The 13,452-nt window shown below is 41.9% G+C and overlaps 1 protein-coding gene and 1 long non-coding RNA gene across 3 annotated transcripts in view; one reads left to right on the top strand and one right to left on the bottom strand.

Moving 5' to 3' along the window:
* Window positions 1–427, bottom strand: part of LOC116877372 — a 37,919-nt gene extending 37,492 nt beyond the window's left edge. For both annotated transcript variants that reach the window (XR_004384625.1, XR_004384626.1), the window contains exon 1: window positions 108–427. This is a non-coding gene — a long non-coding RNA (uncharacterized LOC116877372). The remainder of the gene's footprint in view (window positions 1–107) is intronic.
* Window positions 428–459: 32 nt separating this feature from the next.
* KPNA3 (karyopherin subunit alpha 3) overlaps window positions 460–13,452 on the top strand; it is a 102,011-nt gene continuing 89,018 nt past the window's right edge. Inside the window, exon 1 of the mRNA XM_032874097.1 lies at window positions 460–609. Coding sequence (XP_032729988.1) covers window positions 541–609 — 69 coding nt within the window. The 5' untranslated portion in view covers window positions 460–540. The remainder of the gene's footprint in view (window positions 610–13,452) is intronic.

Below are 13,452 nucleotides of genomic sequence, written 5' to 3'. Positions count from 1 at the left end.
GCTTCGCGCCCGGGCGCACTGAGCGCCCCGCACTGAAAGCCGCGCGCGCAGAGTTCCCGGCATTCTTCCCGTTCTGTCAAGGCCGGGAGAATTAACCCCACTGGTACCTGGCATGCTGGGAACTGTAGTTTTTGCCCGCAGCTCCGCGTCTCAGGGGGCAGTGAAAGCCGCTCGATCCGGCTCCATTCCTGGCACATGACTTGCATCCTTCAGAGATTGTGGGGAGGCCCTAGGGGAGGTGGGGGTCGTCCCGAGAACAGTCGGGTGGCGTCCAGACGGGGGCCGTCCCGGCCACGTGACCCCAGCAGGCCCGGCGCGCGCGACTCCTCCTGCTATTCCCGCCCCGCCCCGCCCGGCAGTCGGCCTGCGCCTCCCCCGGCGCTGCTGCCACCTCGCGCTCGGAGGCGTCACGGAACGTGCTCTCCTCTCCCCCTCCCCCTCCCATCCCCTCCTGCCCTCCCCCACCTCCCCCTCCCGCGCCGAGACTCGCCGCCGCCGCCGCAGCCGCAGGAGTAGCCGCCACCGGAGCCGCGCGCAGCCATGGCCGAGAACCCGGGCTTGGAGAACCACCGCATCAAGAGCTTTAAGAACAAGGGCCGCGATGTGGAAGTGAGTGTGCTTCCGTGGTCTGGGCCCGCCCGGCTCGCCCGCCTGGCCGCGGCGGCCCCACGGCGGCGGGGAGGGGCGGGGGACCGGCGCCGGGCTGGTTCTCGCCGGCTCGCGGTGGGTCGGAGTTGGCCGCCGCCTCCCGTCACCGTGGCCGCGGGCTGGGCGGAGCGGGCGACGGGACCGCGGGCCGGGCTGCAGCCACCCTCCGGAACTGCCGGCACGGGGACCGGGAAATGCCGGGGTTTTCGGCCCCGTCACGCGGGCGCGGCCTGCTGTCGGCGAGGAAGGGATGTGGAACTGAGGCGGGGTCCGCGGCCGGGGCCTCGCGGGCCGGGGATGCTGCCGCCCCTGTCCGTCGACCGCACCGCGGAGGGGGCGGCCGCGACTCGCGCCGGCCGCCCGTGCAGCCTCCCGCCCGGCGCGGCCCCCTCGGTGTCTCCCGCGCTGCCGCACATGGAGCTGGGGCTGTGCGGGTCCCCGCGCATATCTCCTGCGAGCGGGGCCCAGGCGGGCGGTGGCGGCCCGCCGAGGGGGGTGGGGACCAGCCGGGTAACTGACTTGTTTGAGGGTGGTGGATGGGGGAGGGTAGGATGCGCCAGGACCATTTTCTCATATTCCAGTGCTGTCCTTTGGACCAGTCTTGATAAGCTCTTCCAGCTCATACTCCTGTTACTGTTGGCATTTGGAGCAAGCTGAAGGTGGACAATAGTTTACCATCTATTGTGTTGAGGCTTTTGAAGAGACGTTGTTCGACCTCCGCTCACAGGACCTGTTTTCTTAGCCGTTCTTGTAGTGGGATTGTGCATGGGATAATAATTTCTTTGACATATTCTACCGGAATAAATTGGATACATAGCTTCGTACGGCCTTGTATATATCTCTTTCTTCAAGCCGGTACAATTTCCATGTGGTTGCAAAACTGTAAACATCTTGGTCACTTAGTTGGTTGCTACTCAGCATGTTGCCATTGTTTTATTAAGGTGACATTAGCAGGTACTATTTGCAAACTCGGCTTATTGAAGCAGCGCTAGAGGTCTCTCTGCAGCTACTGAAAGCAATGTAGTATACAGCACAAACTTCCCTGGGACTCTGACCTCTGGAATTGTTAGGGAGAACGTGGCTTTAAGTCCACAGCGTCCTTTTCTAATACTAGGTGACATGATTTGCAATTTTGCAATTCTTGATAAAGGGCCAGTGTAACTAAGAAGTGTGCATTTTTCCTGTCTTAGAGAAGGTGGTGGAGAAACTGTCCGTGTTCTGTTTTGTAGAGAAACAGACAAAACCCCGGGCGATTTTTCAGAGCTACAAAATTAAATGCTAATTGGGAAAAACCTAAGGAATTCCCATTTGAATAACACAAAAGTCATCTATCTCTATTCTGGTCATGGTTAAATTTTTTTTGTGAGAAGTGTTTCTAAGCAAAAGTGAAACTTAGGAATGGCAACAAGAACATTTTGGAACTGCCTCCTGTTATTGGTCCACTTGATGATAGTTAATTTTGAACTTTTCCCATCAGTAATTGTTTTTGAAGCTTACCACTATTATAAAGAAAAACTTACATAGTTTGAAAAATACTCATATTGTTTGTACCAAAAAACTAATAACATTGTTTCCTCTCTTGGATATTGGTACAGGTTTTTGTTTTATTACTTGCCTATATTATTGTGTTCTGGGAGCTCAATGCTACCTCGTAAGGACTCCTGCACTTAATAGGTATGCAATAAATATTTGCTGATGATCAGAATGTAATTAATGACTTCTGTATGCATGAGAAATAGAGGCATTCCTGCCAAGCCTTTTAGCCTGAAAATAGTGGTCATAATATTACATTTCCCAGGATACATTAGGGTAACTAAGGCATGAAATAGCAGACATTCAAATGGTAGTTCTAAGGGGCGGACACTATACTAAGAACTTCATGAGACTTCATTTAATCCTTATAAGAATTTTATGAACTGTGGGGCACCTGGGTGGCTCAGTGGGTTAAAGCCGCTGCCTTCGGCTCGGGTCATGATCCCAGGGTCCTGGGATCGAGCCCCGCATCGGGCTGTCTGCTCAGCGGAGAGCCTGCTTCCTCCTCTCTCTCTGCCTGCCTCTCTGCCTACTTGTGATCTCTGTCAAATAAATAAATCTTTAAATAAAATCTTTAAAAAAAAAAGAATTTTATGAACTAGGTATAGCATTATTCCTACTTTACAGGAGGAAAGTACTTTAGGGGAGGAAACGGGAGAGTGCTTATGTAGCATGTACAATTTCATGAAGTGGGTATGAGCATTCATTCACTAATTGTCAATTGGATGTCTAACTGTTGGGTCTTGGGCATGCACAAGAGAATAAAATTCAGCCTGTACCTCAAGGAGTTTACAGTTCAGTGGGGTAATAGAAAAGTAAACTGATAATTACAATGTAGTACATCAATAAATATATTCTGAGAAAATTCTAACTTGGGGATGAGCAGTCAGGTGGGGGATGTTCCGGTTGATTTCTAGTGGATGAATTAGAGTAAGCTGATCCTGAAAGTTGAAAGAAAGTTGGCCTGGTAAAATGCAGGAAAAGGGAGGGCACAAGGAAGGGGCATTGCAGGCTTGTGGGAGGAGTAATTCAGCAGTCCTGAGAGAAAGCAGTAGGACTGCTGAGAGTGAAGGGAATATGACTAAAGGGTAAACTGGGGTCAAATGTGGTAAGTGTCTCTGTTGTGGATTTAGGTATAACCAAGACTAGTCACTGTATCTAACTTAGTTTTATCCTTTAGCAACTGTGTTAAATCAGAAACCTACACAACAGTTTAGCTTTGTGACTTAAATAGTTGTGATTATCAGGCTATTTCAAAACAGTGAGATGTACTTTGATGAGATGTGATTCCTACCTTTTCATGCGTAGGATATACAAAAGATATAAAATATACAATCAGCTGATACATAAATAAGGTGCTATGTGCAAGTATAAAATACATATTTTCTTTTTTTTTTTAAGATTTTATTTATTTTATTTGACAGATAGAGATCACAAGTAGGCAGAGAGGCAGGCAGAGAGAGAGAGAGGAGGAAGCAGGCTCCCTGCTGAGCAGAGGGCCCATTGCGGGGCTTGATCCCAGGACCCTGGGATCATGACCCGAGCCGAAGGCAGAGGCCTCAACCCACTGAGCCACCCAGGTGCCCCTAAATTACATATTTTCTAAAGAAAATAAAAGTAAAGAGGAAATTGTGGGGAGAGGGTGGAGGAAGAGCACAATTTCATAGTCAGTAAAGAATGGCTTCATAGAAAAGAGGTTGGTGAATTTTATAGGAAGTATGTGCTAAACTTGAACAGGGCACAGAAGAAATTCATCAATGAAATCTAAGGCGAGAAAGAGGAAGGAATAGTTTAGGGAGTGAAGAGATGAGACTTCCATATGGCCCATGGTGGTCTGAGAAATATGTCTTAGCAAAGAGTTGCTTGGACACTTACTGACAGGGAGATCTGAAGGAATTTATTCCAGAGTAGAGTTAGAAGGTACAACATGATTAGAGCAATTGAAAAAGGTGACTGGCAGTAATATCTAAAATTAGTTCTGGAGGAATAATGCTCTCATCCCATATGTAAGGAGAAATTTTTTTAAAAGTTGAGATTGGAGATGGTCATAACATTGAAATAGGATTTGAACTTCTCCTCCTCCTCCTCCTCTTCCTTTTTCTTCCTGTTCTTCCTGAAACTCAAGTAGAGAAAAGGGATAAAATGTGTCCTGAGGTCTGTAGGTATAGATAAGGGAGGGGAGTAATTATCACAGATAGCAGTTTGGAGCTTGAGTAGGGGGAATGGATTTTGTAGCTAAAAACCAGGGAATAGACTGTGAAAAGGAAATTCTTAATTATCTTCATGTGCTTTGGAATGTGTGTTTTAATAGCAGTTCTTTTTATGTAAGGCATTGTTCTTGAACTTTTTTCCCTTTTACGAAAGTATTTAAAACTTTCCAATCTACTTACAGAAAAGTGCACAAAATGGAAATGTTCCATTTAATGAATAGCTATAAGTCAAACATTCTGGTAATTGCCACCCAGGTCAACTTTGCTTTTTCTTGCCCCTGTATACCTCAAAAATGTAACATTTTTTATCAGTAACAATAACTAATAACAATTATTTAAAAAATCTTAACATTTATTGTTTGCAGTGTACCTGTACCAAGTATTTTATGTGGATTATTTAGTCTTCACAACAATCCTGAGAAGTATGTGCTGTTATTATCCACATTCACTGCTGAGGAACCTTGAGGCCCACGATTCTTAAGTAACTAGCCCTACGTCATGGGTGAGGGGTTGTAAGCGGCAGGACCTAGGCTTCTAGTTAAGCAGTATGGCACTAACACCAGAACTCTTGCTCATGTTCTTTGCCGTATGGCACTAACACCAGAACTCTTGCTCATGTTCTTTGCCGTCTCTCCACTGCGTGGAGCCTTAGACCTGACTTGTATGAAATACATCTGAAACTTAATTAATGGGAAAAATATTTAAGAAATCTTGGCTATTTCACAGAAGCACCTGTCTTGGTGTTTTAGAACCTTGCTAATAAAAATTGTTGATATCTTAATTATCATTTGGTTTATTTGCCTTTTTCTTGCCTTTTTACTATTAGAAAATTTCCTTATTAGTAAGGAGCTAGTTAGTTGGTTTCACCAAGGATGTAACAACCCGTATCCTTGGGCTTAACACTTAAACTTTATGCTTAAGTTTCTAATGCTGGGGATAATACACATTTTCTCATTTGCAAATTTGACCAGCATTACCAGACTTGCTTTTTTTTCTGGAGCCTCTGTTGCTAAATGGTACTACCTAATTGCTCAAGCTTGAAACCTAACCTTGACTCCCTTCTCTTCCCTTCCTTCACTTTTCTGTACTGGTCAATTATCTGAAGAGCCCTCATAATTTTACCTTTGATATTGACCTTATTTACTATAGCTACACTAGTTTGGGCTGCTGTCTGTCCACCTGTTTTAAATATGATAGTGCACCTGGTTTCCCTGTCACCAGTATCTTCCCTTCCCATTGTATCTTGTGGGTTGATCTTTCTGAAAAGTTTTGTGTTGCTCTTTTGATAAGGTCATTCCCAATGCCTTCAGCATAAAATTAAAAGTCCTTAAGATACCGCACATAATTCCTTTTTTCCCAGCTGTGATTAAGGACTTGAGATGGTGGAGTAACCAGTATGATTTCCTCTCCACGCCTCTGCACACGCTATTCTCTGTATACCTTCTTTTACTGTCTGTTTAGTGGGGCTCACTCTAGCAAACTCTTGCTTCACTCAGACTCCTTCCTATATCTCTGGAACACAAAGATTATAATTCTGCCATACCAAGTCATCCTAGTTAAAACAAAAAATAACCCTTCAGAAGTTCTCTATAGGGCCTTTCCTGACTGACCAATAACATACTTGTACTGTTAACTTTCTAGTCTTTTCCTTCTCTGTAAACCTTTCCTCAGTGAATTTTCCTTTACCTCTTTGGGATAAATTGCTGTGATCTACAACAACTTCTGTGTGTGCGTGTGTATAGCTGTTAAAGTATGTGGGCTCTGGGGAGGTGGGTGTGGGTATGGGGTAACTGGATGGTGTTCATTAAGGAGGGCACCTGATGGAATGAGCACTCGGTGTTATGTGCAACTGATGAATCTCTAAATTCTACCCCTGAAACTGATAATACACTGTATGTTAACTAAGTTGAATTTAAATTAAAAAAATTTTTTTAAAAGAAGTGGACTCTGTAAAGAATCTCACTGAGGGTAGAGAGCTTGGGCTGTGAGTGGTCATTTAATGACCAGTTTTAAAAATTCAATAAATACTCTTGAGAAGAGAGACTAGATAATATACCTAAAAACACTGTACATTTGGGAGTGAGTGGTACATTGTGACTCTAGGACATCAATAATTTCTTTTGGTGTTGACTCCATGGCATTGATATTGTTGCCTAGCCCTCCTCTGACCGTCTGTTCTGCTGTATTTTTGTAACATGAACTAATTCATACTTGAATGCTGAAGAGGAATTGAAGAATTCATGTTGGTTCATATTTGTTTTTTGAGTTTATTTTTACCAGCACATTAACTATTTAGCACTCCCGAGTAACAGCACTTGGACATAAACATGTGAAGTATAGAACATTGTTGAACACAGCAAGTGCAACAGTATGCACATGGCCCTTCACCCATATTCTGCCTCTAGGCTCCATTTAACCCGGAGTTCTGTCTTAAAGATGCTTATTGCCCTAACCACCTTGATGTATTACCCTCTTTTTTCTTAATTTTGCAGATCATGAGGTTTTTCAGGAATCTATATATCACACAGCATAGAGGTTATAATTATCTTTTCCTGAATTCACTAATGGCATAGAATCTCTCCTTGTCCTTCTGCCTCATTGATTACTTCTTTTTGGTTGATTTTGCCAACTTTTCGTCCTACCTATTAAGTGTAGGCATGTTTTAGGATTCTGTCTGTGACTCTGTTCGCTGTAGATTACTTTTCTTGCCCACATCCAGCAGCTCCCTTAGTTTTTAACTATCATTTCAGTGTGGGGGGACTTAAATCTGTTTTAAGCATCTGCTAGAAATTAATCAATCACATGAACATCACATCAGCTCCTTAAGCTCAAAGTGTTTAAAACTATGTTCTGCCTTTTTTTCTTCTTCTTTTTTCTGTTTATGGCATTATCATCACCCTCACTGTGACCTGAACTTGAAACTTGAGAGGCTTCTTGGACTCCTTCCTCATCTTCCACATTCAGTCAGATGCCGGTCATGTAGCTTGAATCTCTGTGCTGTCTCTGGATTTTGGCTCTGCCTCTCTATTCACTGCCTCCAGCCCCCTTTTGGGCTTCATACTTATCATCTGGCAATTTAAAAGTTGCCCCCAAAGTGGTGGTCTTTCTCTAGTCCGTGAGATCTTTCAGGGAGTCAGATAACTGATTGTTTTTCCAGGTTCAACTTTCCTTCCCCTCTCTCTCTGCCCCTTTAAGCTCTAGCAACACTGAACTTCTTATATGCTTATACATAATCTGGAATCCTGCCCTCCCCTGCTTGCCAATGCTATTTCTATTCTCAGGGCAATCCTGCTGACTGGAATATCCTGCCCTGCCTCCTGTTGCCTGGCTAATTCCTACCCCTCTCTAAATACTGGGTTTAGCTCTTAGGAGAAACCTTTTTGGATCTCTCATCTTCCCAAGTTGAGTTAGGTACCATTCTTCGCTCCTGAATATATATCTTTCTCATTGCAGTTACGATAATGTATTTCAATTATGTTTTCTCTCTTTCTCCTACTAGATTGTGAACTTTTTGAGCACATAGACTCTATATCTCCTTTGCCTACTTCTTAGTACAGTGGCTGGAACAAAATAAGCACTAAAATATTTCTTGAAAGACTATATCTATACTAGGTACCACCAGCACAATAATTTCCTTGGAATACATTTTTGAACTGATGCTTTTTATCTTTTAGTGCCTTTTCCTATTGCTTTCCAAATCAAGTTCAAACTTTTACTATAATAGGTAAAGTGTTGGGAGGTTAAGACACATGCATACTGAAATAATTTTAAATTTTTTTCTTAATTTTTTATTTTATTTTATTTTTTAAAGATTTATTTATTTTAGAGAGAGCATGTGAGCAAGTTGGGGAGGGGCAGAGGGAGAGGGAGAGAGAGACCCAAGCAGACTTCACACAGAGGGCAGAACCCAACTTGGGACTCAATCCCCAGACCCCACAGTCACAACCTGAGCCAAAACCAATAGTCAGACACTTAACTGACTGTACCACCCAGGTGCTCCTCTTATTTTTTAATCATAGAAATATTCTAATATGTAGTAAGGTAGAGAGAATAGTATAATTCCATATGCACATCACTTGAATTTAATAAGTAACAGTTTGCTCTTTGTTTCATCTTTTGTTCCATCTGTATATATAACAGACATCATGACATTTTACTCCTGAAGACTTAAGGCTACTTCTCTAAAAATAATGCATTCTTACATAAATACCATATCACACTGACACAATAATTTCCTAATAACGTCTAATCTAGTCCACATTTTAAATTCCCCCAGTTGTCCTTTACTCTTTTTTCCTTAACATTTGGTCATTAGAACCAGGATTAAACAAGGTCAGATCATATTTGGGTGTTTCCTAGGTCTTCTTTAATCTAGAATAGGCTCCTCCCCCCATTTTTTTTATTGTAGTAAAATATACATAACAGAATATACCATTTTAACTATTTTAAGTGTACTGTTCTGTAGCATTAAGTGCATTCACATTGTGTGTAATGATCATCACTCTTCCATCTACAGAACTTTTTCATCTTTCCCAGCTGAAATTCTGACCTCATTAAATAGTAACTCTGCATTCCCTCTTTCCCCAGTTCCTAGCAACCTTCCTTCCACTTTCTGTCTTTTTAAATTTGACTATTTTAGGAACCTCACATAAGTAGAATCATACAATATCTGTCCTTTTGTGACTGGTTTATTTCTCTCAGCATAATGTCTTCGAGGTTCATCCATTTGTAGCATGTGTCAGAATTTCATTTCTTTGTATGGCTGAATAATATTCAGTTGTATGTAGGTACCACATTTTGTCCATTCATCACTGGTGGACTTAGGTTGGTTGGCTGCTGTGTGTGTTAATTTGTTGAAGAAATCAGGTCAGTTTTCTTTTATTAGGTTGAACCACATGAAATTTCCATTTTTGAGTCAACTTATTAGTCAAATATCAGCAGTTTCATGTAGTTCAACCTAATAAACTGTCCTATTACTGGATATGTCTGTTTCTTTGTGATATTGCTTAACTTGTTCCTCCTATTTCTTACCACCCTCTGGATTTTCTGTAAACTGGAGGTTAGCTTCAGAGGCATGATTGTCTTCGGTTTAAGCATTTTTTATTAAAAAAAAAAAATACTTCCATTGGTGATGCTGTGTACTTCAGACTATATCCCTACAGTGATACTAAGATCAGTGAGAGGGTTCAGGTAATAAAGAATAGATAAAGATAGTTCAGATAAAGACTACGGATGCCTGGGTGGTAAATTTAATAAGTTGGTTAAGTGTCCAACTCTTGATTTCAGCTCAGGTCATGATCTCAGGTGAGATGGAGCCCAGTGTTGGGCTCCACATTGGGCGTGGACCCTGCTTAAGATTCTCTCCCCACCCCACCTCTTTGTTTCTCTCTACCCCTCCCTCCTTCTCTTGAATTAAAAAAAAAATAGTTTAATGTTACAATGTCATAAGCAATACATTTGGTAAAATGAATTTCAGTTATTTGGGTGCACTGTGATACAGACTGGGTAACACTTGAAGTGAAAGAGTAACTTGACTTCTTGGTATCCCTCAAAGGAGTTAGAAAATGTATCTGGAGAATCTAACTTCAGAATCAGTGACAGTCTCTTTCCATGACTGTTCCTAAGTTGACTTTGGTTTCTTAGCGTAGAGTTCAGCTGTATTCTCACTTACCAGTCTCTGTTCCTTTACTTTGAAGGTAAAGCAATAGTAGAATCCTAAGGAGGATATATCTGTACTATGTGCATTTTTGCTATTAAGAAAAATTTTGTCACAGCCTAGGATACCAACATTAATAGTTAAAATATGGTAAAAATAAATCATGACTATATTTACTTGGAATTAGTCTTTCCAAATGGTTATGTTTTCTGGGCTCTACATTTTATTTGTTTACATATCAAACTTTCTTTTATTTTGAAATGTCAGTGTTTCTGTATCCTGTACATTTCTCTGCCTTAGTTAGAATCTAATTTACTTATTTTCTTGTTTCTTGAGAATTACCATTATGCATATGGATATCAGTTTTTACTTTTATATAAGTAATGCCTTTAGGTTCTTAAATTTGTAGAGTTTTATCCTTAATTTCTGTGTTTGTGGAGTTCTTGCTCTTCATAATTCTTTTGACTGTCCTTCCCTTGCACAGTCAGCTTTCTCTTTGATATTGCCAGCGTGTTTACTTATAGTAGTTCTCTTCCCTTTTAATTTGATGCTTTGTATATCCTAGTGACTTGGATAATGGATGTATTAATCACATATTTATCATTTGCTATGGGCTGGGCAGGCATTGTTAATGCCAAAGATAATAAATATAAACAATATTGTCCTTGCTCAGTTTAGTGGGAGAGACTGATACCTAAGTATGCTCTTGAACAACATGGGGATTAGGAATGCCCACCCTTGTGCTGTCAGAAATTCACATATAACTTTTGATTCCCCAAACACTTAACTACAGATACCCTGCTATTAACTACAAGCCTTACAGATGAGATAAACAGTCAGCTAACACATATTTTGTATATGTATGTCTTATATACTGTGTTCTTATAATAAAGTGAGCTAGAGAAAAAAATGTTAAAACCACTAGGAATAGAAAATACATTTATAGTACAGTACTGTAAAAAAATTATGTGCAAGTAGACCCAGCATAGTTCAAACCCATGTTGTTCAAGGGTGAGCTGTACTCTGTATAGCATGGTACAGGTACATAATTTGCAAAGTACCATGAGAGCATGGCGAAAGGGAGTGACTATACCTGGGGAAAGTGAATGAAGTTACACAGAAGATCACACTTTAGCTAGGTCTTGAAGAATGAGTAGGAGTTTGCCAAAATGAAAGAAAAATAATGAATAACAGTGACTGTGTCATGGAGTCTTAAGTCGTGATGTGTTCAAAAAGTAGTTGATGTGGTGACCTTACATACACTCCCTTCTTTTGGAAACCACATTCTGTTTTGACCTTTCTTGGCAAGGTACTTTTCTGCTATTAGATATCTTTTGGGGAGATTTTTAATCTAAGTGTTCCTGCCTCCTTTGGTTAATTAAAGTGACTTACTCTTTCTGGTTAACACAAAGCCTATCAAATGCAGTCCCTGGCATTTAAATCTTAAATGAGCTGATAGCGGGACCTAAGTTGTTTGCCTTGCAGAGGTACTATGAAGAAATCTTTCATTAATTCCTGTCACTTAGATCTGCCGAGTTGTTTTCATCCTGAGTTTTTCATAGATTAGATTCTACAGCTTTTCATTTGGTTCTGTGAATTGCTCTATATTTTTCAGTAAATTTTCCTGCACTCCTTCCCCCCCCCTTTGTTTCTTAAACTAACTCAAGTCTGTTTTTATGGTTGGCGCCATAACTCTAATTTAAGGTGACCAACTGTCCTGGTTTGCCCAGGACTGAGGGAGTTCTCAGGATGTAGGACTTTCAGTGCTCAAACCAGTAAATTCCTGACCAGATCTTAACAAGTTGGTCACTTTACTGTAATTGAAACAGTTTGGGAGTAAAGATAATGAGTTTGGGGAACCAAATGTTCAGATGGAAATAGTATGCAGCTGAAAATAATGTGTGCAGAACTAGCTTGCTTTGGTTATTTCACTCAGCAGTGTTTTGAATTCTGAACTAAGTATGAGAGATAAAACAGTGAATACAATGATAACCAATAACTCCCTATGTACAAGACACTATGCTTCTTGGAATAATAATAAGTAATTCTCACATAGTTGCCATTATACAGGTGAAGAAAATGAGTTAAGAAATCTCCTTAAGGGGGAGCCTGGGTGGCTCAGTGGGTTAAACCTGTGCCTTCGGCTCAGGTCGTGATCTCAGGGTCCTGGGATCAAGCCCCACCTTGGACTCTCTGCTCAGCAGGGAGCCTGCTTCCCCCACCCCCTCTGCCTGTCTCTCTGCCTACTTGTGATCTCTTTCTCTCTCTCTCTCTCCCTGTCAAATAAATAAATAAAATCTTTTAAAAAGAAACAAAAAGAAATCTGCTTAAGAACATACAACTAGGAGGAGGCAAAACTGGAATTCAATCCTAGATTTCCTACTTTAAAGCCCTCTTCCCTTAGTAACCATTCTTCTACTGTGCCTCAGGATCCCTGCTCAAGGAATTTGTGGATTAATATGGAAATGATGTAAAACCAAATAAACACAATGGAAGTATGTTGAGAAAACAGCGGGCACGTAGGAAAGACTCACCATGCGTGAGAGAAGGCTTCATGGAGATGATTGTGCTTAAGAGGAAACTGGAAAGTGTATAGGTCTTTCTTTGGTAGTAAATCTTGGGTGGACCTGGAGATAAGAGACAGCATGATATATTCTGGGGAATAAAGTAAATCAGTATTTCTTACAGGAGGAGTGATTGGAAAGTTGGATAGGATAGACAGGGTGGGCAGGACCAGATTGTGAAAGACCTCTCCTGGGTTTTGTGCATTTAAAACCACGGCTTGGGGCGCCTGGGTGGCTCAGTGGTTAAACCTCTGCCATTGGCTCAGGTCATGATCCCAGAGTCCTAGAATCGAGCCCTGCATCAGGCTCTCTGCTCAGCGGGGAGCCTGCTTCCCCCTTTCTCTGCCTGCCTCTGCCTACTTGTGATCTCTCTCTCTGTCAAATAAATGAATAAAATCTTTAAAACCATGGCTTCAGTTGCATCATAGGAGATAGATTGGTGAGGGTGAGAAGGGAGCTAGAGAGGAACAGTGAGAAAACTCTCAGAGGTCTCAGAGATGGATGGTCTAACAGCACTGGCCCTGGGGTCCAGAAGCAGGAAAAGATTGTTTATTTGGAATATGTTAACCTTCTGTGTGTGTGTGGTTTGTTTGTTTGTTTTAAGATTTTATATGTTTATTTGAAAGAGAGTGAGAGAGAGAGAGAAAGAGCCAGCGCTTGCGCCCAAGTCGCGGGTGGTGGGGGGCAGAGGGAGAGAGAGAAGCAGATTCCCTGCCAGACAGGGAGCTGATGTTTGGCTTGACCCCAGGACTGGGAGATCCTAACCTGAGCTGAAGGCAGTTGCTTAACCAGCTGAGCCACCAGGTGCCCCCATGTGTTACCTTCTAGAACAGAGGTTAGC

The sequence above is a fragment of the Lontra canadensis genome, unplaced genomic scaffold (genome assembly GCF_010015895.1).
Source record: "Lontra canadensis isolate GAN:19392208 unplaced genomic scaffold, GSC_riverotter_1.0 scaffold51, whole genome shotgun sequence".
Classification (NCBI taxonomy): Eukaryota; Metazoa; Chordata; class Mammalia; order Carnivora; family Mustelidae; genus Lontra; species Lontra canadensis.
This window is presented reverse-complemented; position numbering and strand designations above follow the sequence as displayed.